At 36.1% G+C, this 27,232-nt stretch overlaps 1 protein-coding gene and 1 long non-coding RNA gene across 4 annotated transcripts in view; both read right to left on the reverse strand.

Moving 5' to 3' along the window:
• Positions 1 to 4,617: 4,617 nt before the first annotated feature.
• LOC127509924 (H-2 class I histocompatibility antigen, Q10 alpha chain-like) overlaps positions 4,618 to 27,232 on the reverse strand; it is a 71,444-nt gene continuing 48,829 nt past the window's right edge. Inside the window, exons 1-8 of one of the 3 annotated variants that reach the window (XM_051889287.1) lie at positions 13,028 to 13,332; positions 12,743 to 12,800; positions 12,156 to 12,428; positions 11,788 to 12,075; positions 11,421 to 11,708; positions 11,027 to 11,275; positions 6,515 to 6,600; positions 4,618 to 5,081 (exon numbers count right to left, since the gene is read on the reverse strand). In XM_051889287.1, the coding sequence (XP_051745247.1) occupies positions 4,803 to 5,081; positions 6,515 to 6,600; positions 11,027 to 11,275; positions 11,421 to 11,708; positions 11,788 to 12,075; positions 12,156 to 12,428; positions 12,743 to 12,800; positions 13,028 to 13,054 (1,548 nt within the window). In that variant the 5' untranslated portion in view covers positions 13,055 to 13,332 and the 3' untranslated portion in view covers positions 4,618 to 4,802. Of the gene's footprint in view, positions 5,082 to 6,514; positions 6,601 to 11,026; positions 11,276 to 11,420; positions 11,709 to 11,787; positions 12,076 to 12,155; positions 12,429 to 12,742; positions 12,801 to 13,027; positions 13,333 to 27,232 lie in introns of those variants that run through there. The other 2 variants (XM_051889288.1, XM_051889289.1) reach the window with 2 other exon arrangements.
• Positions 14,642 to 18,882, reverse strand: LOC127510100 (uncharacterized). Its single transcript, XR_007929484.1, has 3 exons — positions 18,471 to 18,882; positions 15,211 to 15,381; positions 14,642 to 14,984 (listed from the first exon to the last, which is right to left on the reverse strand). It is a non-coding gene; the product is annotated as an uncharacterized LOC127510100 (long non-coding RNA).

The following is a 27,232-nucleotide window of genomic DNA, read 5'->3' on the forward strand; positions in this document are numbered from 1 at the left end:
ATTGGCATGACATCGAGCTGTGAAACAAGATGGCAGTAAAAAATCATCAAAATCTTTGACCTTTGTGGGGACATTTGTTTGGTCCCGTAGGAAAACAAGCTTGAAAAAATGCAGAAATCAAAGAGCACCAAAAGGACATGAATTTCATGATTAAATCAACAGAACTTTAAAGATGAGACTTTGTTTCTTGTTGAAAAAAACAAAAAAAACAAAAAAAAACACTGAGCTTCCTGCAATTATTGTGACTAATGTTGGTTAAAAGTCTACATATGCATACAAAATAATATACAAACCCGATTCCAAAAAAGTTGGGACACTGTACAAATTGTGAATAAAAAAGGAATGCAATAATTTACAAATCTCATAAACTTATATTTTATTCACAATAGAATATAGATAACATATCAAATGTTGAATGTGAGACATTTTGAAATGTCATGCCAAATATTGGCTCATTTTGGATTTCATGAGAGCTACACATTCCAAAAAAGTTGGGACAGGTAGCAATAAGAGGCTGGAAAAGTTAAATGTACATATAAGGAACAGCTGGAGGACCAATTTGCAACTTATTAGGTCAATTTGCAACATGATTGGGTATAAAAAGAGCCTCTCAGAGTGGCAGTGTCTCTCAGAAGTCAAGATGGGCAAAGGATCACCAAATCCCCCAATGCTGCAGCGAAAAATAGTGGAGCAATATCAGAAAGGAGTTTCTCAGAGAAAGATTTTGAAGTTATCATCATCTACAGTGCATAATATCATCCAAAGATTCAGAGAATCTGGAACAATCTCTGTGCGTAAGGGTCAAGGCCGGAAAACCATACTGGATGCCTGTGATCTTCGGGCCCTTAGACAGCACTGCATCACATACAGGAATGCTACTGTAATGGAAATCACAACATGGGCTCAGGAATACTTGTTTTCTCAAACTTAAAACACTGTGGAGACATTACATGTCACATCCTGATGTCAAGTGTCTTTACGGGATCTTTACAGGATGTGTGTGAACGCATGCACAGATTGTGGAAAATCACTGGCAGTGTGAATGAACCAAAATCAAACAATCCCGGCACACATTATCTGTGTATTTTCAGTAATCTCTGTGTGAAAGGGGCTACTATCATCAATTGCCCTGAGCACCTGGTCATGGTGCAAGTGATAACAGCTTTCCACCAAGGCCTTTGGGCAGCTGCTGAGGCCCTGTTTCCATCTGGTATTAAGATGCCTTTTGGTCGATCGGATCACAAGTAGACGAGGGAGACTCATTCCCGTTTACACTTGGTGTTTTAATCCATCTCAACCACAATCCACTTTCAACCACTTCTGTCCTGATTTCTTCAAAGGGAGAGTCTATGGGTGGGTAAATGTATGTTTTTTTCCAGATCTTTCGATCTAATGGACGAAATAAGCTTGCACAATTTACATATGAACGCGCATGGAGATGATGGAAAAACATACGGGGAACAGCAGCTTTCGTTTCTGCTCTGACAGCTACAAGACCAGCCAAATGGTGTGAGTGTGTGTCAGAAATCAGGAATGGTGATACAGTGTCTACACCGGACGCGTCAAAAGACAATAGAACCCATTATAATCAGTGATATTGTCTACACTGGACAAATTCCCAACAGTAAACAGATTCCCCGTTCTATTTCTGACATAGTACAAGTGCTTTGCAATGGTCGGTTTGTCGCATTCAGTGTAGACAGCTTTTAGCTGTTGCGGTGTGGGACGAAGCAAAGCGAAAAAAGTCACGTCTGGTGTAGACACGGTGTGAGAGAACATTGTGCTTGGTGCATTTTCCATCTTCAAACCAAACTTGTGTCTTCAGCTGATCCTGTCTGGCTAGCATGCTTTCCATAACGTTTACGCATAGGTCAGCAGGCAGAGAGTAGGCAGTCTTTAGTGGTTGTTTGTACACATTCGACCACTAAGCGTTTTAGAACCTGTTTACACCTGTATTTAGAGTCGTCCACTTCCGATTGATCAAAACGCATCTTAATACCAGGTGGAAACAGGACCTGAGATGTTCCAAAGAGCCTTTCACAAGACACATGGGAGCAGGAGGGTGTTTCACCTTTGCCACAAGATACATGGAGGTTCGCTGGAACCAACAACCAGAAACTTGACATGAAAAGAGTATGCCTGTATAATGTTTTTCCAGGTGATCTTGCCATGAGTGATGCCTTCCCAATTCCCTGTTGCCTTAGCCCCACCACCCTATTAACTCACTCAGGTGGTGATGATATTTGCCCCGAGCTTTGCCAACTTGAACCTTTGGGAGATATCCCAAACCAGTTGCCACATTCCCCACCAATTCCTTCTGCCTTATGTGGGACACTCTGCCATCTCCACTGTATTCTCCGCTATTCACTGCATTTTTCTACCTGTCCTCACCTCTATACTGGCTGATGACACATTTGGGTCCCTTGAATCTTTGTACTGTAGGGCTTCTCTCATTTGTGCCACCACAAACTCTTCAGTGAGAGCAGTGAATGGGAGCTGCATGGCATTATACTTGAATATAGTGCTCCACTACTTAAGCTCCGGGAAATCCAACCACCTATGGAGAAATACGCTTATCTTTCTCTCTAAAGATTCAGCCTCAAAACGCAATGTGAAGATTCCATGGTTCCTTTTTGTTTGTTTGTTTTTTGTTTGTTTGGTCACATTATTTAATAAATTCTAACATGATCTGATTGCTTTTAGAAAGAAAAACTACCCACATAACTGCTGGTCTAGGATCTGTTTTCTTCTTAATAATATCATATTATTAGAGAAAAAGAGTCAGCAAATGATCCAGTGTGTATCTGTGTTTGCACTCTGGAGAGTGCCAAATCATTTAATTTCCAATGTGTTTTCACTTCGGTGAGCAATGTAGCCAATCACAGGCATATTTGCTGATTTCTTGCACGTTGTTAGGCAGTATATAATAATTAATATTCCGAATTTGGATAAAACTTGTTTTCCATGATCTACAAGCGGCCACATACATGTATAATAAATAGTCCCATCCACATATAAATCAAGCGGCATCCTGACTGACTGCAATTCATCGACTGGCCACTAGGGCTCCAAAAGAAAGCAGGATCTCATTGAGTCCCATGTTAAAATGCCCAAATTTACAGCAGAATAAAACATGTTTACAGCCTGGATCAAATTGTGGTTTTGGTCTATATAGCTAATTTTTCCCTTCATGACAACTCTGAGGGGGGTGATTTTTTTTTATAACTCATTTGTTTAAATTATATTAAGCCTTAAAGTTCTGCATAATTAAGGGTGTGGTCACATGAGTGACAGGTAGATTGCCACTGCTGTCTGTGAGCCATCATGTTACCTCAGCTAATTCCAGCTGCTGAATTTGGCATCTCTGATGTATTTGTGCTTTTTTCTGGATTATTTTATACAATTGCTGTGTTAATAGTCGAGACTCGAGACAGATGTGCGTCTGTGTATATGTGCACACATGCGGAAGATAAACAGAACACACGGTGTTGGATTGTAGCATTGGCTTACAGTTTTGTTTGTGAGATTTACTACAATGACAATGGCAGGAGAATATTAAACTTAAATATTAAAAAGGCAACAGCATTGCCTTTTTTTATAACTAAAAATGCTGCACTATTTTGAAAAATTATATTTTGGACACAGGCTCATTTGTTTGAGATATATACGATCATACAGTTTCACAACATAAACGCTGCTCAGGTTGCATAATTTCCTGAAGAACGATGATGGAGAGCAGACCATTTAGAAGAAATGTGATGCAAACAATGGATAATATATCAATATTTCATGGATTTAACACTTTTGTGGACAAAAAGTACTGTTTTTTATTTTGCAATGGACAGTCAGCGGCCTCATTTTCGCTTCAAAAATGCTCTTCCGAAATCTACGGGTGACGTCACGGACACTGCGTCCATACTTTTTACAGTCTATGATATGAAAATGCGATGACTGTCAGTAATCATCATATAGGCTATAGAAAAGGACGAGTAATACCCGCACTAATTTCAGAAGCAGCCTCTGTGATTTGATCCTGGTACCGGGCCTAGTCAAAACGCAGGATTTTGCTGCATCAAGGCAATTGTTATTTATTATTTGCCATGCCAAATCACGCATAAAGTATGCTTGTTTTCATGTTAAAATTAAAAGTGATTTGTGAATGTAGACACTTTAATAAATCATTTATCTGGAGTGTTAATGCTGGGACGTGTAGGTTGTTGGAAGCGACACGTAACTTGAAACTATTTCATGGAAATCTATAACAAGCAATCAGCAGACTCTCCTCTGTTCTGCATTTGTATAAAACAGGTGATTCCCCGGAGGTTGGAGATTTAGTGGTTCCATGTCAACCTTTCTCACTCGTTGCGACAACTAACCTGTGCAACTACCACACCAGACATGACTCAAAGTACTCAACTTCTATTTACAGATATGACGAGACTAAAATATAAACACTTATAATAGGATCTGGGTAAGACAAAAACACGTTTTGGAAGAAGGATTTTGAACAAAAAAAGTTACACTGTGTACCTTTAAGGAAGAAAAAGAAAGTATAAAACTGCTTATTAGACTAAAGATAATTTAAAAGGAATCAAATAAATTCACATGCACCCAGGGTACTTGGAATACATCAATTTATAGTAGAGTATATCTTAAGAAACATTAGGGAAAATCAGGACAAAACAGGAAACAAGAGACCATATAACAAAAGCTTGGGTTCAATAAAATCTCTGTCTCTGTCATACAAAAATGTATACAACTATATTATATTAAAACTTCATCACTATTTAAATATATATTTTTCATTTCAATACCTTGTAGTTTTTAGTTAACTTTTCAGCAAGCTGGTTTTGATTCATCATCTTCAGGATGTCCACTGTGTGCTCCAAAGCTCCGTTTTGTTCAAAACTATTCACCATCTGATCCACTATGTCAATGTTATCTGCATTCTCAAGGAGAGAGGCTGAAACTAACCCACGTTGTTTCAAATACCACTTGAACCTCTTTAGATTGTAACTGTCCAAATCATCCAGGATTTGCAGAAGCTGCTCTGGAACAGATACCATCTTCTCTGCAGGGATCTGTGACATATAACGTCAGAAGTTATGTAAGTTAGTAAAGAGACAATGCAATATAATTTATTTAAGTGTTGAAGAGTTCTTTCTAAAAAATGCTAATCAATAAGGTATTTATAATGTATTGCTGACATGCTGTTTTATATTCCTTATTTAGTCATTTTATTGGTATTTAGTTAGGTGATTTTGGTTATGTAATAATAATAACAAAGAGACACCTAAGTAAAGAAAACGGCGAACAAATTGATAGCTTAAGAAGGAGGGGATGTAGTATCCTAGAGTAACCACTAATGCCAAGTTTGCACTACAGGATTTGAGCCTGATTTAAGCCCGATAAAGGCCGACTCGATATCCTGTGGTGTCGTGTTTCAACGAGACAACCAATGAAATATACACTGATGTCTATGGAAGCAGCAATAACAATCCATTCAAAGAAGCCAGAATAGTCTAAACTTATGTGTGAAAGGGCTTATTTAATTTTAATTTTAACTTTAATTCAATTTTTAATCTAATTTCTTCCTAGTGTCCATTTTCAAATAAAGCCGTTGGGTGACAGTTGTTGTCAGCTTGTGTAGTGTGTAACCTCCTGTTGCAGATCATTTATGTAGTGTCACGTAGTGTGAACACCACAACGACTTCAGTACTCCACAGCAGGTCATGTCGTCTGAACAGCACAGAGATCTGCCGATGTCTAAAGTCATGTAGTGTAAACTTAGCATAAGTGTGGTTTTTGTATTACACTTTTTTGTTAACTCAATTCATGTAGTAGTCTGGTTAGTACCAAGTAAAGCTGGTAATGCTGTTTGTGGAGCTGTTTAATCCTCCTCTGCTGAGATCTTGAGAGATTTATTTTTCTAAGGCTCTGGCTGAAGTCAGTTATAGTTCTTGTGTTTCTCTGTCCTTCAGTGATTCTTCAACATGTTCTGATAACGGTATATGATGGTCTTAGGTCTGGTTTCACAGACAAGGATTAGTTCAATTAGGATATTTAAGTAGCTTTTTTAAATGTACACCAGAAAAAAAATTACTGTGCATCTTAAGATAAAACAATGACACTGACATATTTTAGGATATATCAGTAAGTTGCTTTCAGTTAAAACATCTCAAACATGTATTTTAGTCTGGGGACTAGCTTAAGCCTTGTCTGTGAAACCAGGGGTTAATTTATTTTCTTAATATTTCACTTGTCGCCCAAACGTAGTGAAAAAAAAAGAGAAGTATTTTGTGTTAAGCAAGTTATTTTTTAAATGAGGAATAAGCTAATCTAAGATCTTCTATTATCATCACAGCATGTCGGTTATGCAGTGATGCGCTACAAAATGTGTGGGGCAAATAAATTGTAATATTAATTTAATAATAAAAGTAGCATAATAATAATAATCATTCAAAATATTGGGGGTGGGGTGGATGGCAGGCAGCAGGGGTGGAATCATCATCACCTGTCTGAATATAATTACCAGTGAGTTAAGATCCTCCCGAGAGCTACTCACATTGATGTTTGATATTCTCTTTCTGCTTTCTGGACCTGTTGGAGAAACAGTGAAAAATCAAAGTGTATCTCACAGTGCTGTGCATGAGAATCTATCTAAAATTTTGGACACAAAAAATATGAAACAAAAAATTGGATGGTTGTGAAAAGCTTGTGTTTTTGATGAGATTCATGAGACAAGTTTAGATTTATGGCAGACAAATGATGCATTTATTGATTAATTCTAAAATAAAATAGCATGAGATATATGTAACAGGGGCATATTCAGCAGAGTAAACAGAAAAGCTGTTCTTAAAGGGATAGTTCACTAAAAAATGAAAATTCTATCATCATTTACTCATCCTCAAGTTGTTCCAAACTTATATGAGTTTCTTTGTTCTGCTGAACACAAAAGAAGATATTTTGAAGAGAGTTTGTAACCAAAGCATTTTGGTGCACCATTGATTTCTATGGTAGGAAAAGAAAATACTATGGAAGTCAATGGTGGTTTCCCACATTCTTCAAAATATCTTCTTTTGTGTTCAGCAGAACAAAGGAATTGATACAAGTTTGGAACAACTTGAGGGTGAGTAAATGATGACAATTTGAATTTTTTCGGTGAACTATCCCATTAAGTTTTGCTGTGGTCATACCTGTTTCATACAGATATTGAGGTTAAACAGCGATTCAAGCTCACATCTGAGATTTTGAACTGTGATACTGATGCAGTGAGATGTTGCATTTCTACTCTATTACAACACTGGACAATTTATGTCTATTACGCTTTTGAGTCCAGATTCGGTTTTAACTAAATGGGTTTCAACTCATCAACCTGTTAGTAGAGACTCCAAGACCAGAAATATATGGGTCAGATAAAGGAGACATCCAAAATGTGCAGTGCTGGTGCGCCTCCAGGAACAGGGTTGGGAAACACTGGTCTACAGTACTGCGGTATAACTCTATTTGAAATTTGCCTGATAAATGTTTAAAGCAACTGCTTAGGAAAGCATCTGGTTATATGTTTTAGCTGGGGTTGTTTTGCTGCACTGGCATTTAATTTGGAGCTGAACTCCAGGAGCAGGATTGGACACTCCTGATCTAAAAGCACTAGGACAGAAATGAAGTGGTTTTTAACACTGAACACATTTTGCATGTCTCCCTAAACAAACACACCTGATTCAACTCATCAATTCATAGTTTTCAGTCACGTGACTGTCGCAGAGCCCTGGCGGGCAAAACAGCTGCAGTACAACCCTAGTGAAAAAAATAGTATACTTAAGCACAATTTATTTGTATGTACTTTAGTATAATTAAATGTATTTGTGGCACGCTATAAATTGGTATACTTAAAGTCTGCTAAATTGGAACAACTAATTTTGTACTAAATGCATTTTAGTTGTCCAAAAGCAATGCTGAAGTTCAACTAAAGTTGTATTAAATATACTTGTTTGTGCTAAAGTGGAACTATTCCAAGTATACTTAAGTACACTTTAAATAATTTAAAGTGTACTTAAGTATATATACTTAAGAATTGCAATTCTGATGTCACCAAAATACATTTGAAGTTTATGCTGAGTGAATTCTGCATTTCAAAACATATTTAAGTTTTGAAATGCAGAATTCACTCAGCATAAACTTCAAATGTATTTTGGTGACATCAGAATTGCAATTCAATTACACTGTAAGAGTGTTGAACATACATTAATATTATACTGATAACAAACTTTTAGTGATTTTAAAACACATTGCAATGGCATTCCAAGTAACTTGAAGTGTGCTAATGGCATCATTATAGTGCGCTTCAAATAAGCTACAATAAAGTAATCTTTATAAATAAAGTCACAGCTTTAGAATATGCCTTTTGTCAAGGTTTAGCGTCAACAGTTAGTGTTTTCAAATCATTTCAGGAAGAATGTATTTATGAGATAAAATGCACATGAACATCAGCACAACTCATAATTATGAGATTAGGTAACTCTGGATTTTCTTAAGAGTTTCCGAGTTAAGTACGTGATGGTGAGATTTCATGTTAGAGGCAATGGATGCAGAGTCTGCCCTAGTGAAAAAAAAAACCCTACCAAAATGTATTTAAAATACAAACAAACAAACCCATTAATATACAGTAGTCAATATTTGAAGTGGATAAAAAAAGCTAATCAAAGTTGTCCTAAGAAGAAGGTTTTAGGACAACTTTGAAGAAAGGTTTTGATCCACTTCACTACTATATTTACTGACATAAATATTTTAATTAAACTTTATTTGGAGTTCTTCTTTATTGCATAATGCATATTTCTTAATATTAAGCCTAAAATGTGTTTAATATCACTATTAGTAAGGATAGTATGATCATTTGAATGCAAGATATATAAAGTGTACCTAAAGTATACTAGCAATATTTCCACTTTAGCACAATCAAATATACTTAAGTATATCTTTAGTTGTACCTCAACACAAAAATGCTTGTTCCAGTTTAGCAGACTTTAAGTATACCAATTTAGTATAATAAAAGTACAATTACAGGGTATTTATTAGGGCTGTGCTCAGAATATCGATACAGCGATACATCGTCATGAACTTGTGACGAGTCATGTGATATGCAAGAACTGCAAAACAAAAGTTAAGTACTCCGGCAACACGACGAACCTCTCTCTGCATATGTCAAGACATTATCCAGACCAGCCAGCCCTGGTCGCAGCAGGTAGGCCTAGTAGCACATATCCGTCATCCCAGAAGCAGCCAACGTTGCCTGATGCTTTCATCTCAAAACTCTTTCCCACGTCTCAGCGATCTCAAAAGATTACAAATGCATTAATGTGCTTCATATGTCAGGATTTATGGCCATACAGCGTTGTCGAGAATAACGGCTTCAGACAATTGCTTCACGAGTGTGAGCCACGCTACACAATACCAACACGTCAGTTTTTAACAGAAACGGCAATTACCCAGTTGTATGATGAAGTTAAGAGAGACGTTCTGCTGTCACTCTCTTCTGCACAGAGAGTTTCCATTTCCTGCGATGCTTGGACTTCGAGAGCAACCCAATCATGTGTTACTGAAGATGTAAATGTTATGACTTTGTTTGGTGCACATTCCAACACTTAAGACCAAATTGTTAAATACTAGATGTTTAAAAGAGTTTGAGGGAAAATTTAAGTTAAGTTAAATTTAAGTTGTTACAGTTTTTGCTTTTATGGAATATGTTTTAAGTTTTGTTTAGTCATTGAGCTTTGTTGATATGCTTCAGTGTCACTATAATTGTCATTTCAGTTTCTGAGGCAGAGACTTTAAAAGCAAAAGGAAGAGCCATTCTAAGCTTTTTTTTGTGACAATTTTTTTTTAATTTCATTTAAGTCATTGGTTTTTTAATGACAAAAACAAAATTGTTTTTCAGTTATCACAACTGTTATAACACTGGTTATTCAATAAACACCTATTACTGTTACTAAAAAGAAATTTAAATTCCAAGTTGATCCATATCGTGATACGTATCGTATCGTGGCTTTAGTATTGTGATGTGTATCGTATCGTGACATTGTTGGTGATACACAGCCCTAGTATTTATATTAAAGGGTTAATTCATCCAAAAATGAAAATTCTGTCATTTATTACTCACGCTCATGCCGTTCCAGACCCGTAAGACCTTCGTTAATCTTCGGAACGCAAATTGAGATATTTTTGTTTAAATCCGATGGCTCAGTGAGGCCTACATAGCCAGCAATGACATTTTCTCTCTCAAGATCCATAAAGTTACTAAAAACATATTTAAATCAGTTCATGTGAGTACAGTGGTTCAATATTAATATTATAAAGCGACGAGAATATTTTTGGTGCGCCAAAAAAAACAAAATAACAAATTATTTAGTGATGGCCGATTTCAAAACACTGCTTCAGGAAGCATCGGAGCGTAATGAATCAGCGTGTCGAATCCACAGTTCGGAGCGCCAGAGTCACGTGATTTCAGCAGTTTGGCGGTTTGATACGCGATCCGAATCATGATTCGACACGCTGATTCATTATGCTCCAAATCTTCCTGAAATAATGGTTTAAAATTTAAAAAAAAAAAAAAAACGCTTAACGAGAAACCTCACATTGCACATTCTGTGTTCATTTGTTTGCCAGTACAAAGTATGCATATTCAATAAGGTGTATACTGAATGTGGTCTTTTAATATCACTGTCTTACTACATTAGATCCTACTACAAACCTGGTAAAAATGACTGGTGGCCAATGAAAGAAAGCCTTGTTTTGCCCACCAGGGGGGCGTTCCCCTCAGGGAGTGACAACACGTGAAAACTATCAATAGAGACTCCAAGACTTCAAACCACTATAATCTTCTCTCAAAAACATCTTCATTTATTAACTTGAATCAGGGGTCTTCAGGCACTCGCGCTACCCACTGATCTACTTCACTGTGAATTATTCCTTTACAACACAAAATAAAAAACAAGAGTGTGTGGATCATCATTGATCAGTCACTACTCACCATTAATCCTTTTGAAAACCACTAAACCAAAAAATGCCAGCACAAGCACAACTCCAATCCCTGCTCCAATCCCTGCTCCAATCCCTGCTCCAAGCCCTGCTCCAATCACTGCTTCAATCACTGCTTCAATCCCTGCTCCAATCACTGCTCCAATCCCTGCTCCAATCCCTGCTCCAATCACTGCTCCAATCCCTGCTCCAATCACTGCTCCAGTGGGAGTCTCTGGCAGGCAGTCCCAGCATTTTCCATCTATACAAATGCAAAGAAGATGGAAAATAGTTTTAATTAATTAAGGATATCACAAAAAAAGAAAATACAAATTTACAACTTAAAATTCTTTTTTATTCTAATATCAGGTGATATTTCTGCTTCTCTGTGTTACTGCTTTAATTACCCCATATGTTGATAATTGGTTCTTTGAAGGATCTGTGGGACACCAAACAATAATATACTGCTCTTTCATCCCCCTCCTTGATCTCCAGATTGTTCCTCATCTGGAAAGATCCATCATGGTTTGGTCTGATTCCTGTGGATTTGGTCTCATGTTCAGGCAGAGATGTGTTATATTTCCTAATGGTCATCTTCAGGTCTTTGTGGTAGAAGCCAGTTGCCATGCAGGTGAGTTTCAGCCTGGTTTTGTACTTGATATACCTTTTTGCAAACATATGAACATCTGGAGGAGCTGAAAACACAGGAATCAGTTCATCAATCAGTTTCATCTCTATAACATCTGCTGATAAACTACAAATACATTCGCTCACAGGTTTTTCTGAGCTTCTCGTCTCCATATTCTCTGAATTTGTTGAGCCAGTCCACACACTCTTTCTCCAGGTATCCTTTGGTGTATTGGTTTAGGATCGGCACATTGTCCCATTTTCTCTTGGCTGGTAGAGCTGCATCAACTGGAGCGACCCATTGAGCCTCTTTATCATCAAAAGACAAGAAGTCCTCTCCATCATAACTGAACTCATCAATGCCTTTGAGAAACTTCACTTCATCTCCCTGCTGCTCAACTTCACAACCAACTCTCCACTGAAGAACATGAAGATCTGAAATGGAGAAGAGTCAAAATGGTTTTTATGTCTTAATAAAAATCATGTGCAGGTTAAACTGTGTGAATGTTCCTCACCTGATTTATTGTGTCTCATTCGGTCCATCATAATGGGGACGTTCACATTAAACCACTGTTCTTTACTCTCTCTGGACTGAGTGCTTTTTTCCCAGTAATCCTCCGGCAGTTTCTCTTTCATCCAGGACTGTGTGGGAATCATCCTCCTTTCTTCACTATTGTAATAGTCGATCTGTGTGTCGTCCAGCAGACCCACAGCAGTGAATTCATAGATGCCCGGCAGATTCACAGGTTTAGACAAGCCCGTGTAAATGTAATACAGCGAGTGTTTCTCTGCAATAAAGAGGAATAAAATATGCATGAAATAACTGTTCACTGATGTGATGAAAGTGGTAAGTTCCAGGAAGCGAAAGCTGCTAAAACATGAGGTGGGTAAAGCACATAAAACACAGTGAAGACATTTCAGCTACAGAAAGATGTGTAACACTTCAGTATGGGGAAAACATATTCATTATTAACTATGAGTATGACTTTTGCCTCAGTTAACTCATTTACTTAATTTAATATGTTCTTTATGAGTATTAATAAACAGCAAATATCATAGTAATAATATGCAAGCTAATAAACAGATAATTAAAAAGTATTACCGAAAGATGTTATTCTTTTGATAAAGTAATTTAAGGCTGCTGAAACATCCTGTTGAGCCTGTAATAACATGCTGATGTCAATCACATATGATTAATAATGTTGATCGCAGTTAGGTCAAGTCACAGTTCGCTTTGTTTATTTAACAAAACTCGTATTTAGTTATATGAGTATATAAATATTTATATTTCATACAAAATGTCTGTCGTTACAAAGCCGTTTTAGATTAAAGTTTTACTTTCATTTTTGTTCTCTGATTCTAAACTCAATAAAAGTTAATCATTTACCTGCTCGAGCTGAACGCAAAGTCCCATTAAGAAGAAAAACACAAAACAGAGCGATTCTGTCGAAACCCGTGCCCATAGTCCAAAAGCCTTCAGTGAATTTTACTGATGTTTACATTAGGGATGGGTAGTTTGACACCCAGTGTCGACACACGTCTCGAGTGTTTTGACATACTGCTTTCGAAACAGTGTTCTGTCAAGTTCCGATGGGCTCATTAAAAAAACTTTGCTACATGCACTCATCTCAATGAACGTCTCACTGACGTCTTGATGGTTTTTTGTGTTTGTTTGTTTGTTTTTTGCTATTTAATCCATTCAATTTAAGACGCAGACGTCACATAAATCAGGTGTGGCAGTGAAATGTGGAGCCAGACGTCACGCATGATTCACGTGTAGGAATGAAGTTGTTTTATTTATTTATTTTTTTGGCTAACAAGTCCCAGCAAGCAATAGCCGTCATTTCGCCATCTCAGTGAACTACAGACCCGATATAGTCCGGCTATGAGTAACCCACTTTTAGCCAAAATAATCTTTAATTTGGTTACATGTCGTTTTTGCCAAAGTAACTTGCGAGATGTATGATATTCTGTTATGCAAGCGAAGTCAACAGTGATTAATACAAGGTGTTTGGTTTCATATTTTATATTGCGTAGGCTGTGCGTAGCCACGATTTAGCTCGTAGTCAGACCGGCTATTTGTAGCCCACCTATAGTCAATCCTGATTTATTGAAGTTTTTGGACAGGAAGTGCATGAGATGGTTGATATCCCATCATGTTCGCAATGTCAATGATATCTACAAGATTTAAGTGGCATTTCATGGCATGGTCTATCTGTAGTCTTTACTTTAGCTCTGAATTGGATAGGCTATGTGCAGTCCACCCGGCGAAATCGATCAATAGTCTAATTTTTATGGCTTGGCTATAGCCCTGATTCAGACCAGCAATGAGTGTAACCAAAATAGTGTTAAGTAATTTTCAGCCACAAAGCTTGTGGGATTCATGATATACCATCAAATGCAAGTAGCCTATACATTTGAATCAGCATATTTTTGCTGTCACACAATCATACACATTCTACGATTTATATTATATATATATATATATATTTTACACACATATATGACTGTCTTTAATTTTAAGTTAAATAAAAATGTGCAATTACAATTCTCAACCGCTAGATGGCAACTGTGGCTCTACTGAGACATGACTACTGGCAACGCCAGACTTGAAAGTTAGTAGAGATCACTGTTGCCAGATCTCAGATGTTCAGTTGTATATGTACAAACAGCCATTGGAAAGAGTGGTGAAATTTAAATATTTAGGTTTATGGATGGATTGTAGACTGACTTGGAAAATACCTATAATTTATTGAAAAGATACGGAGCCCCGCACATGACATGCAAGAAAAAAAAATTAAATCATGCGCACGATTTACTAATTCGTACCCTCGATTTACTAATCATTACATGCGCATGGTTTATAAATTGAGGGAAAGAAATAGTAAACCGTCCGCTCGATTTAGCCTACTATTTTTTTTCCTGCATGTCATGTCCGGGGCTCCGTAAAAAGAAGTGTAATAGGGTACTTAAGTTTCCATTTACCTAAGAAGACCTGGCAAACTATATTGAATAAACCTGTCTGCCAGTTATCTTAAAACATTTAAGCAATAAAATAAACATAAATCTGAGTGTTTATTGTACCGAAATCCTACTGATATGTCATTTGCATAACAATTTGGAACACATTCAATCCTGTGCCTTTGTATTACACATTTGTATTTACCTACTTCAGCTTTACCAGTCTGCATTTTACATTTGAAAACAGAGACGAGATGATCTTCATCCCTGAGTCTTTGAGATTACTCCGACTTAGATCCAGCTCTTTCAGATTTGAAGGATTTAAATTGAAAGCTGCAGTTAAAGCACGACAATCTTCTTCTGTTATACAGGAGTTATTCAGACTGTATAAAGAGAAAACTAAGGTACAGTATTACATAAGTAATGATGTGTAAGATACTACTTTTACTGTTACTTTTATTACACAAACTACTGTAAGTGACAATTGATGATAATGATGGTGGAAGCACAAAAGCATCATATGGTAATTCATTCAGAACTCTTTCCATATAATAAATAAAATGCAGGTTTAAAAGTCCTTAAACTTGTCATTATAATGATACAACTTACATCATTGTGTTGAGTTTACAGTGTTTATCTTCCAGTACAGGAACAAGTTTCTTCAATCCTGAGTATCCCAGTTTACATTCATTCAGATTCAGCTCTCTCAGGAGGAACAGGTTTTTACCCAAAACATCAGTCAGTTCCTGAAAGACTTCCTCTGCTTCAGGACTCAAAAACCTGCACAAGGGAAATTGAACCAAATTGAATTTATTGGTAACACTTTAGAATAATGGTCCGCCATTAATAAGTAACTACAGGAAGTAATGCAGGACTAATGAGTATACTACATTAACACTTTAGCTACTATTAACTAATATAACAAGCTTAACTAATCAGTAAGTAATATCAAATTTAGGACTAAGATAGTTCCTTATTAGCTAATCAATAATTACAGAATGAGATTGGCATCATTAAGAATTAATAGGTAACTATGACAAATTATAAAGAATTACTAATTATTATTAAAGAATTACTAATTAATTACTAATCAGAACATTAAAGTGTCTGAGATGTGAGCAATTGTCTTTTTTTACTCTCAACGTGGTCATAAAATGCATCATTAATTGCTCAAGTGTTACCTTGTCACTATGCAGGAACTACTAATGATCAGGACCATTATTTTAAAGTGAAAAACATCTTTTTCACTTTAAAATAATGGTCCAGATCACTAGTAGTTCTTGAAGAATGACTAGGTAACACTTGAGTAATTAATGATGCATTTTACAACTATATTCAGAGTAAAAATGATGACTGATTACGTCTCAGACACGCAATAATGTTCTTTACAATTTGTCCGTTAGTTAATAGTTATTAATGATGGTAATCTCAATAGGTACAAACCCAATTCCAAAAAAGTTGGGACACTGTACAAATTGTGAATAAAAAAGGAATGCAATGATGTGGAAGTTTCAAATTTCAATATTTTATTCAGAACACAACATAGATGACATATCAAATGTTTAAACTGAGAAAATGTATCATTTTATGGGAAAAATAAGTTGATTTTAAATTCATGGCATCAACACATCTCAAAAAAGTTGGGACAAGGCCATGTTTATCACTGTGTGGCATCCCCTCTTCTTTTTATAACAGCCTGCAAACGTCTGGGGACTGAGGAGACAAATTGCTCAAGTTTAGGAATAGGAATGTTGTCCCATTCTTGTCTAATACAAGCTTCTAGTTGCTCAACTGTCTTAGGTCTTCTTTGTCGCATCTTCCTCTTTATGATGCGGCAAATGTTTTCTATGGGTGAAAGATCTGGACTGCAGGCTGGCCATTTCAGTACCCGGATCCTTCTTCTACGCAGCAATGATGTTGTAATTGATGCAGTATGTGGTCTGGCATTGTCATGCTGGAAAATGCAAGGTCTTCCCTGAATGAAACGACGTCTGGATGGGAGCATATGTTGTTCTAGAACTTGAATATACCTTTCAGCATTGATGGTGCCTTTCCAGATGTGTAAACTGCCCATGCCACACGCACCTATGCAACCCCATACCATCAGAGATGCAGGCTTCTGAACTGAGCGCTGATAACAACTTGGGTTGTCCTTGTCCTCTTTAGTCCGGATGACATGGCGTCCCAGTTTTCCAAAAAGAACTTCAAATTATGATTCGTCTGACCACAGAACAGTTTTCCACTTTGCCACAGTCCATTTTAAATGAGCCTTGGCCCAGAGAAAACGCCTGCGCTTCTGCATCATGTTTAGATATGGCTTCTTTTTTGACCTATAGAGTTTTAGCCGGCAACGGCGAATGGCACGGTGGATTGTGTTCACCGACAGTGTTTTCTGGAAGTATTCCTGAGCCCATGTTGTGATTTCCATTACAGTAGCATTCCTGTATGTGACGCAGTGCCGTCTAAGGGCCTGAAGATCACGGGCATCCAGTATGGTTTTCCGGCCTTGACCCTTACGCACAGAGATTGTTCCAGATTCTCTGAATCTTTGGATGATATTATGCACTGTAGATGATGATAACTTCAAACTCTTTGCAATTTTTCTCTGAGAAACTCCTTTCTGATATTGCTCCACTATTTTTCGTGGAGTACAGTGGTTCAATATTAATATTATAAAGCGAAGAGAATATTTTTGGTGCGCCAAAAAAAACAAAATAACGAATTATTTAGTGACGGCCGATTTCAAAACACTGCTTCCTGAAGCTTCGGAGCATAATGAATCAGTGTGTCGAATCCGCAGTTCGGAGCACCAAAGTCACGTGATTTCAGCAGTTTGGCGGTTTGACACGCGATCCGAATCATGATTCGACACGCTGATTCATTACGCTCCGAATCTTCCTGAAGCAGTGTTTTGAAATCGGCCATCACTAAATAAGTCGTTATTTTGTTTTTGTTTTTTTGGCGCACCAAAAATATTCTCATCACTTTATAATATTAATATTGAACCACTGTACTCACATGAACTGATTTAAATATGTTTTTAGTACGTTTATGGATCTTAAGAGAGGAAATGTCATTGCTCCCTATGTAGGCCTCACTGAGCCATCGGATTTAAACAAAAATATCTTAATTTGTGTTCCGAAGATCAACGAAAGTCTTACGGGTGTAAAACGGCACAAGGGTGAGTAATTAATGACAGAATTTTCATTTTTGGGTGAACTAACCCTTTAATGCTTCAGCAAACCAAGACATTTTAGACAATTTCAGAGATCCAGTCCAGGTGCAGTTTGTCTGTGAATCTCTCGTCGGCATCAGCGTATCTCATCTCTTTGGTCTCTCCAGTCATTTGCGCAATGAGGAGATCTTGCTCTCCAAACATCCACAGGATCAGATCATCTTTCTGTACTTCAGTATCAGGTTACCATTAGTTACCATTAAATCAAGTGTGTGCATTTGAACATTAGCTACAAAGATCATGCAGATGCCATGGACTGGTTCATGTTACACAAAAACTTCATATTGCTGTTTTAGGGTATGTTCACAGGACACTGCACAATACATGCACATGTCAACAGTGTTAGGAGTTTCCCATTCAGATGCAAAATTTATGGGAGGAGAGTATTTAAATGAATTATGCAATGCCATTTACTGTACTGTCAGTAAATCACCCACAGAACTTTTCACTCCCATTGGTGCTTTCATGAAATTGTGCTCTCACGCTAATTTGCCCTGCTTAGTAAATCTGGCCCTAAGTATGATACATTTTTTGGGTGAACTCTTTTTAGATAAGCAGTTTAAGTTGAATAACCTGCGTGAAAGGAAACCTGAATGGATGAGGTAGAACTGTGATTATTATTGCATTGACACACCTCTGACAGAAATGAACAATCTCTTGATTGTGGTCTTCAGTTTATAAAGTCCAGAATGTTCAGCTGTGATGTTTGTGATGGTCAGAGATCCAGTCTTCTTGTCCATCTTCAGTCTGTCTCTGAATGTCCCATCGGCACCATCATATGTAGTGATCTCTCCGGTCCCTCCTTTGATTTCCGCCATGAGAGCATTTTCATCTCCAAATATCCACAGTATCTGATCATTTTTCTGTATTTCTTCATTGGTCTTTAGGGTAACATCTTCTCCCTCCAGTGCTGACACTTTCTTCACTTCATTCACAGTAACACATAGAAATGAGTAGATTATTAAAAGCGAGTTGGTAAATTTACAATGAAGAGATGGAGAGTATGTGTTTATCAGCAAGAACAAACTGCAAAGATGACATGCACCTTAATTATGTCGTACTAGTGACTGTTAGTGTTACATAATAAAACAAAACAATAGGTTTTAACGTAAATACAGTATTATAATATCTATGCATGTACATTATTTATGATTCTGTGCAGTAATGTTCCACATAATATAAATACTGGGTAAACTGAGGACAAATTACAATTATAAAAATAAAATATTTATCTGATTTTATTTCAGCTTTATTTTCAATGACCAAAAATGATTTTAATAGTTTTGTTGTAGGGTGTTTACACAAAACCATTTTCAACTAAAAAATATAAATTTTTTTATGTGTTTTTGCTGTTCATTTACATGACAACAGCATTTTGGGAGCCTGAAAGCTTTTGAAAACGGGTTTCAAAGTTTTTGATAAGGATGACGCCTCCACATAAACAACAAAAACATGAATTTGTGGAAACAGTGATGTCATGCGCATGCTTATTATGAGTTCGGCCTCACGTTTTACTTACATCTTCATTTACTACTCACCATGGATAACAACTTTGAATTTCTTGTACAACGTCCCTCTGCAGCTGCTGAAAAGCTCCAGAGTGTTCAATTGTGGAGTTCTTGATGGTTCAGTCTGTCTCTGAATCTCCCTTCAGCACTTTTATTATAAAACATGCTGTTTTTGTTCATTACTCTAGCTATGAGAATGTCACTAAACTTCCACTCGATCTCTTCATGTGTCTGTATTAGAGTGAATCTAGAGTTCAGAGAGACTGATTCTCCCTCAGTCACTGACTCTGACTTCACTGCATCAGCAACAAACACACCTGAACACAAACACACATACTCTGGAGAGTCACCAGATTTCATTTTTTTAAAACTAGTCCATTTAAAACTATCCTCTTCATTTTTCACAGAAGTATTTCTGAAGGTTTAGTCTGATAAATCTTGACAATATTAGAGAGAAAATGAATGATGGAGACAATAAAGATCAGAATGGCTTGTATGTGGACAAATGAATATATGAAGAGAACTGCAGCCATAACCCAGCAGTTAAACTCGTCCAGTAGCTCCTCCCACACAGACAGTAACTCTTTTAAGTTTAAGAACTTTTTCTTTCTCAAAACAGAATTAGTCTGTCATTTCATTCCTTTTGGATCTTGACGGACACATCCCAGCATCTGAAATAAATAGGGGTTTGGGGCAAAAATGTCTCTAAATTTGATGTGATGTTGTTCCTGGAGAGCCTCTGAATGTCTGAACGTCTGGAGTCTGACACACTCAGTTCAGTTCATGAATCTTTTTTTAAGAGCCACTGATCATTCGTTTTAATAAAGGATAATAATTTGATCATATTATTAGAAATAGTTCACATTCTCTCCTTTCTAACTCATTTTGAGAAGGCATGGCAGTATCTGAAGGGAGGAGTTTAGTTTCACTGAACCACTTTCCAACAGACCCGCAGATTCATCCGCTTTAAGAAACATTCAACGTTTAGACGAGTGTCAGGATCCGACTATTATCACAGTTCTGTTGTCAAACTATTTCATAAATGTTTATTTTCATCTGTTTGTGCTTGTGTCAGGCTGGTGAGTATTTTTATGGCCTCACTTCAGTTTATTTTATCATTTGCCTACAAACACATTATTCCATCATTCATTTTGCTTCTGATATTTTCCAGTTGTATAAGATTAATATAGTCAGATATTTTTGTTGATGCTGCTGTCCCTTTCATTGACTGTATATTGAAATGAGTGAAGAATTAATTTGAGTTATTATGTGTGTTTGTGTTCAGGTGTGTTTGTTGCTGATGCAGTGAAGTCAGAGTCAGTGACTGAGGGAGAATCAGTCTCTCTGAACTCTAGTCTCACTCAAATACAGACACATGAAGAGATCGAGTGGAGATGTGGTGAATTTCTCATAGCTAAAGTAAAGAACAAAGAGAGCAAGTTTTATAATACTACTGCTGCTTGGAGATTCAAAGACAGACTGAAACTGGATCAGACTGGATCTCTGACCATCATCAACAGCAGAACCACAGACTCTGGACTTTATACAGTCTCCAGCAGCAGAGACACGATCAACACGATCAATCTCACTGTCTACTATCCTGTTACATCTGTTGACTAAACTCACTGTATAATGTTACTGAGAATAATATAAAATGATAGACAATTCTATGATACCGATCATTGTATCCATTCTTATAATTAAATATTTTAATAAGCAAAATTGTAAAATATTTGCCTATCTGCTTGATTAATTCAGTTTTTTACTGTCAATAAACTGGAAAAGATCACAGTGATTTCTACTGAATCTGATTTATTCTGTCATGTTTCCAGCTCGTCTGCCTGTTCCTGTCATCAGCAGAGACTGTTCTTCATCATCATCATCATCATGTTCATTGGTGTGTTCAGCTGTGAATGTGAGTCATGTGACTCTCTCCTGGTTCAAAGGAAACAGTGTATTCTCCAGCATCAGAGTGTCTGATCTCAGCAGCCGGTCTGATCTTCTTCTCCATCTGGAGTGTGTGGATGATTCCTACAGCTGTGTGCTGAACAATCCCATCAGAAACCAGACTCAACACCTCAACAACACTCAACTCTGTCACACATGTGCTGCAGGTACTTCACTGATGATATTTGTATATATGTATATTTTCACAAACTAAATGAACAATAATTATATATTTATGTTGCTCATTTCTTTTCTCACAAGACTGTATCTGCTGTTGTGGCTTTACTGAATCTGTGATCCGATTGGCTCTCTCTGCTCTGGTGGGCGTGGCTACTGTGGCTGTTCTGGTTTATGACATCAGATCCAGAAGTCTTCAACAGAAGAAGAGCGTCCAGAAATAACCATCAAACCCAATTAATCAGATCTCAGGAAGGTAGAGATGTTCTTGAACAACTGTAGACGTGATATTACATGAAATATCATTTTAAAAATCATTATCATTTTATTCAGCATCTAAACTCTCATTTTCACATCAGTTGTGCTTGTTTGTCTTTTCACAATATAAATCATTTTAAAGCAGATTTTCAAAGAATTTGCCTTAAAATATACACTGTGACAAATCAGATAGCAATAGATTTTTCATGTTTTAAAAAGAAGTTTCATTTGCTCACCAAGGCTGCATTTATTTAATTAAAAATACAGTAAAAACAGGAATATTGTGAAATATTATTATAATTTAAAATAACTGTTTTCTATTTGAAAATATTTTAAAATGTAATTTATTCCTGTGATCAAAGCTGAATTTTCAGCATCATTACTCCAGTCTTCAGCGTCACATGATCCTTCAGAAATCATTCTAATATGATGATTTGATGCTCAAGAAACATTTATTGTGTACAATTGTACAAAATATTTGTGTACAATATATATATATATATATATATTTTAGGATTCTTTTATGAACAGAAAGTTCAAAAGAACAGCATTTATTTGAAATATAATCTTTTGTAACATTATAAATGTCTTTACTGTCACTTTTGATCGATTTAATGTATCCTTGCTGAAAAAAATAATTTCTTTAATTTCTTTTCAAAAAAAAAAAAAATTCTTACTGACCCCAAACTTTTGAGTGTATAATGTTACAAAAGCTTTGTATTTCAGATAAATGCTTTCTATTCATCAAAGAATCCTGAAAAAGAAATATTGTACACAAATATTTTGTACAATAAATGTTTCTTGAGCATCAAATCAGCATATTAGAATGATTTCTGAAGGATCATGTGACACTGAAGACTGAAGTAATGATGCTGAAAATTCAGCTTTGCCAACACAGGAATAAATTACATTTTAAAATATATTCAAACAGAAAACAGTTATTTTAAATTGTAATAATATTTCACTATATATCTGTTTTTACTGTAGTTTTAATTAAATAAATGCAGCCTTGGTGAGCAGACGAAACTTCAATTAAAAACATTAAAAATCTTACCGTGTCCAAACTTTTGACTGGTAGTGTGTATATATATAAATTTATTAGACTACTTGTCATAATAAAGAGAAAACAAATATTTTAGGAATCTGTTAAAAACTAAAAATGTATTATCATTTATTAGGCAATAAATAGTCTTTATTCACACATAATAACCAAAAAATAAATAAATAAAATAAATGTAATATTTTGTATGTCCTCCTCTTGATAACAGCTTGCGTTCTTGCTGGCTTGTTTTCATGTACTTTTACACAGTCTCTGTTGTTATTAACTGTAATTGGACATCTGAATAATAAAAAAGTAATACAAATATAAAGTGATTTCCCGCTCAATGAGATAATGATCTTGAAAACTTATCTAAATAAAAGCATTAAGAAGATTATTGCTTGTGTTTGCTGACAGATTGTTGGGGTTATGATATGTTTTTAAATTCCCTGATGTTTTATTAGTTTATTGGAGTATGAGTGAATATAGTGATATGTCTGTCCCCATTTCACTGTTATATTTATGACAACAGAAAAATACCATGATATTGATCAAACATTTAAAAAAAGATGTGTGAAGTGTGTCAAGGGCGCAGGTTGATGTTTTAAAGTGCTGTACTGTTTCTTCCAACATTTTATCATTAATTGCTTTGAAATCAGACATAGTAACTACTTTCTGAGGTTGTGATCTGATCTGTTTTACCCCAGTGCAGCTCAAGGATGTGCTGATCGCCTTTCTGATATTATTGATTTTCTCAGAGAAGAAGGAAACAAACTCACAGCATTTGCTGTCTGAGAGCATTTCACTGGGAATCTGACTCAGGGGTTTGTTAGTCTCTCTACAGTAGCAAAAAGAGTGCGGGTGTTTAAGTTGCTGTTTATAATATTTGAGAAGAAGGTCTGTCTAGCTTTGCCTAGTTCCACATTGAAAGCATGAAGGCTATCTTTATAGATGTTATAGTGGATTTCAAGTTTTGTCTTGCGCCACATGCGCTCAGCTTTTCTGCATTGTCTTTTCATATTTTGCACTGCTGTTGAGTTTCTCCACGGTGCTTTTTGTCTTCCTGACTTTCACAGGAGTAATGTTATCAATAACATTACATATATTTGTTAGATTATTTAGTCAGATGAGATTTTTTTTAATTGTTATTTTGGGTCAAGTACACATTTTAAAGATTTCTTCTTCTGAAATAACAATAAATCATTTAAAAGTTTTTCAGGATCTGCATGTGTCTTAAATGTAGCAATAACTTCACAAGAAGATAGAAGGATGATGGACGATGTGACACCAGGACAGAGATTAGCAGAATTGTATAAAGCTTAACTATATATTATTTCCACAAACAAGTGTAAACTATTGCATTTATTCTTAAATATTCATTAGGGGTTTTTAATATAGTTATGTATAAAGCCAAAACAAAACTTGCCTTTGAAAAGTGGGGCATGGTTGAAGCATAAATCATTTATTGTGCTTATTTTTTGACTGTTCTTATAATAAATTAGGCTAACATTAGATGCTCATGAAGAATCAGTTGCAGAACCAGCTGCAGATACATGAAGGAAGTAGGCTATATATACAAAATAGGGGGAAAAACTAAACTAATTTCTTCTTTCTGTTGGAAAAACATCCCGCTACACATTTTCCCAAAGTCTATGTAAGGTACAGTCTTAGTGTGAGATGAATAAGCACCAGTGTTGGGCATGTTTAAAAAAGTTATTAGCTATAGTTACTAGTTACTTCTCACAAATAGTAACTGAGTTAGTAACCGAATTCATTATAAAAGTAACTAATTACCAGGGAAAGTAACTATTGCGTTACTTTTATTATTATTATTATTTTTCAAAAATGTCAAATAACTTGGATGCCCCCAATATTAAATATTTTAAATGAATGAAATGGACACTAAATAGAATAAAATATTATTATAAATCATTGTAGACTAATCTACACTATTTTAATGTTGCTGTGGGACAATGTGAGAGACACCTATCAAATTCAGTATATTGTATCATTACTATAGTGGAACAATAAAACACAATAGATGGGTTAGAACTTTTAATATCTATTGCACAGACCACAACTGGCCAACAAATAAGTCTAAAAATAAATTATGCTTGATCCGACTCGACTCATGATCCTCTCTTGCTCACGACATGAACTTTCACTTGAACATGAACTGGAGCGAGTCTTTAAATGAACCGAAACTCAGCGTATATTACCTCACAGACATGAGAAATATATCTATAGAAAGCTTGAAATGTCTACTTTTAAACGAAATAATTCAAAACGAAAAGAAATAGGCTACTCTCTGATTATGTAATCCGAATGAATTGTGCATTCTCTCTCTAAGCGCTTCCACGGAGATGATGAAAGTCAGCAATGTCAACTTCATCTTTGCAGCCGACACGGATTCAGAAAACATTATTAATAAACAATTAAAATGTTTCCTAATCATTACTTTTGCCTGTTCTTTATGGCAAGCTTTATGAGTGCTATATAGCCTATATTACGTAAACACTCATTATTATGGTTTATTCTCTCCAGTATTTAAGAAATTAAAACAACATAAATGTGATTGGTCAACTAATGCCTTAAATGAACATCTACTAGTCGACTAGAAAAAACCTATTTCACATATTTTGGATCCAGCACGTCACATGCTCCGCTCGCATGCTCTGACACTATGGAGTTAATATTGTGCCATAATTAAACAAACAATCCAGCATTTTGCAAACAAACACGATCTGCTTTGTACGGAGCCCCAGACACGACACGCACGATTTAGTAAATCGAGGGAACAAATTATAAATCTTGCACACGATTACATTTTTTTTCTTGCATGTCATGTGCGGGGCTCCGTAGCTTTGCAAAGGAAAACTCGACTCTCAAACAAACAGAAAGTGATGTGCAAATACAAAGGTCAGTTTGAGCGAAAACGCAGAAGAGTAACAAATATATGTATTTATAGTCAAATAGCCTATAAATAAATGAGCCTACATCATATTTCACAAATAAATACAAACCATCCTACAAATGGCATGTAACCTTTGAACAAATACCAAATCTAGTGCATACAAACACACACCTGTCTGTTATGATTGTAAGACACTTGCATTTTTATGCAGTTCAGCAACTTCCTCTCCAAAACAGCAGATGGCGCTTTGCTATGGGTCAATTTACACTAGTCTCCTGAGAGAAGCCCCGAAACATGCACTTATAATAATACTAATAATAAACTTTATTTTATAGCGCCTTTAAAAGTTGTACCTCAAATCGCTTTACTCTTTTTAGATAAGCAGTTTAAGTTGAATAACCTGCGTGAAAGGAAACCTGAATGGATGAGGTAGAACTGTGATTATTATTGCATTGACTCATCTCTGACAGAAATTAACAATCTCTTGATTGTGGTCTTCAGTTTATAAAATCCAGAATGTTCAGCTGTGATGTTTGTGATGGTCAGAGATCCAGTCTTCTTGTCCATCTTCAGTCTGTCTCTGAATGTCCCATCGGCACCATCATATGTAGTGATCTCTCCGGTCCCTCCTTTGATTTCTGCCATGAGAGCGTTTTCATCTCCAAATATCCACAGTATCTGATCGTTTTTCTGTATTTCTTCATTGGTCTTTAGGGTAACATCTTCTCCCTCCAGTGCTGACACTTTCTTCACTTCATTCACAGTGACACATAGAAATGAGTAGACGGGTTTCAAAGTTTTTGATAAGGATGATGCCTCCACGTAAACAACAAAAACATGAATTTGTGGAAACAGTGATGTCATGCGCATGCTTATTATGAGTTCGGTCTCACGTTTCACATACATCTACATTTACTCTTCATTTTTCACAGAAGTATTTCTGAAGGTTTAGTCTGATAAATCTTGACAATATTAGAGGGAAAATGAATGATGGAGACAATAAAGATCAGAATGGCTTGTATGTGGACAAATGAATATATGAAGAAAACTGCAGCCATAACCCAGCAGTTAAACTCGTCCAGTAGCTCCTCCCACACAGACAGTAACTCTTTTAAGTTTAAGAACTTTTTCTTTCTCAAAACAGAATTAGTCTGTCATTTCATTCCTTTTGGATCATGACTGACACATCCCAGCATCTGAAATAAATAGGGGTTTGGGGCAAAAATGTCTCTAAATTTGATGTGATGTTGTTCCTGGAGAGCCTCTGAATGTCTGAACGTCTGGAGTCTGACACTTTTTTAAGAGTCACTGATCATTCGTTTTAATAAAGGATAATATTTTGATCATATTATTAGAAATAGTTCCCATTCTCTCCTGTAACTCATTTTGAGAAGGCATGGCAGTATCTGAAGGGAGGAGTTTAGTTTCACTGAACCACTTTCCAACAGACCCGCAGATTCATTCGCTTTAAGAAACATTCAACGTTTAGACGAGTGTCAGGATACGACTATTATCACAGTTCTGTTGTCAAACTATTTCGTAAAAAATGTTGA

The sequence above is a fragment of the Ctenopharyngodon idella genome, chromosome 3 (genome assembly GCF_019924925.1).
Source record: "Ctenopharyngodon idella isolate HZGC_01 chromosome 3, HZGC01, whole genome shotgun sequence".
Classification (NCBI taxonomy): domain Eukaryota; kingdom Metazoa; phylum Chordata; class Actinopteri; order Cypriniformes; family Xenocyprididae; genus Ctenopharyngodon; species Ctenopharyngodon idella.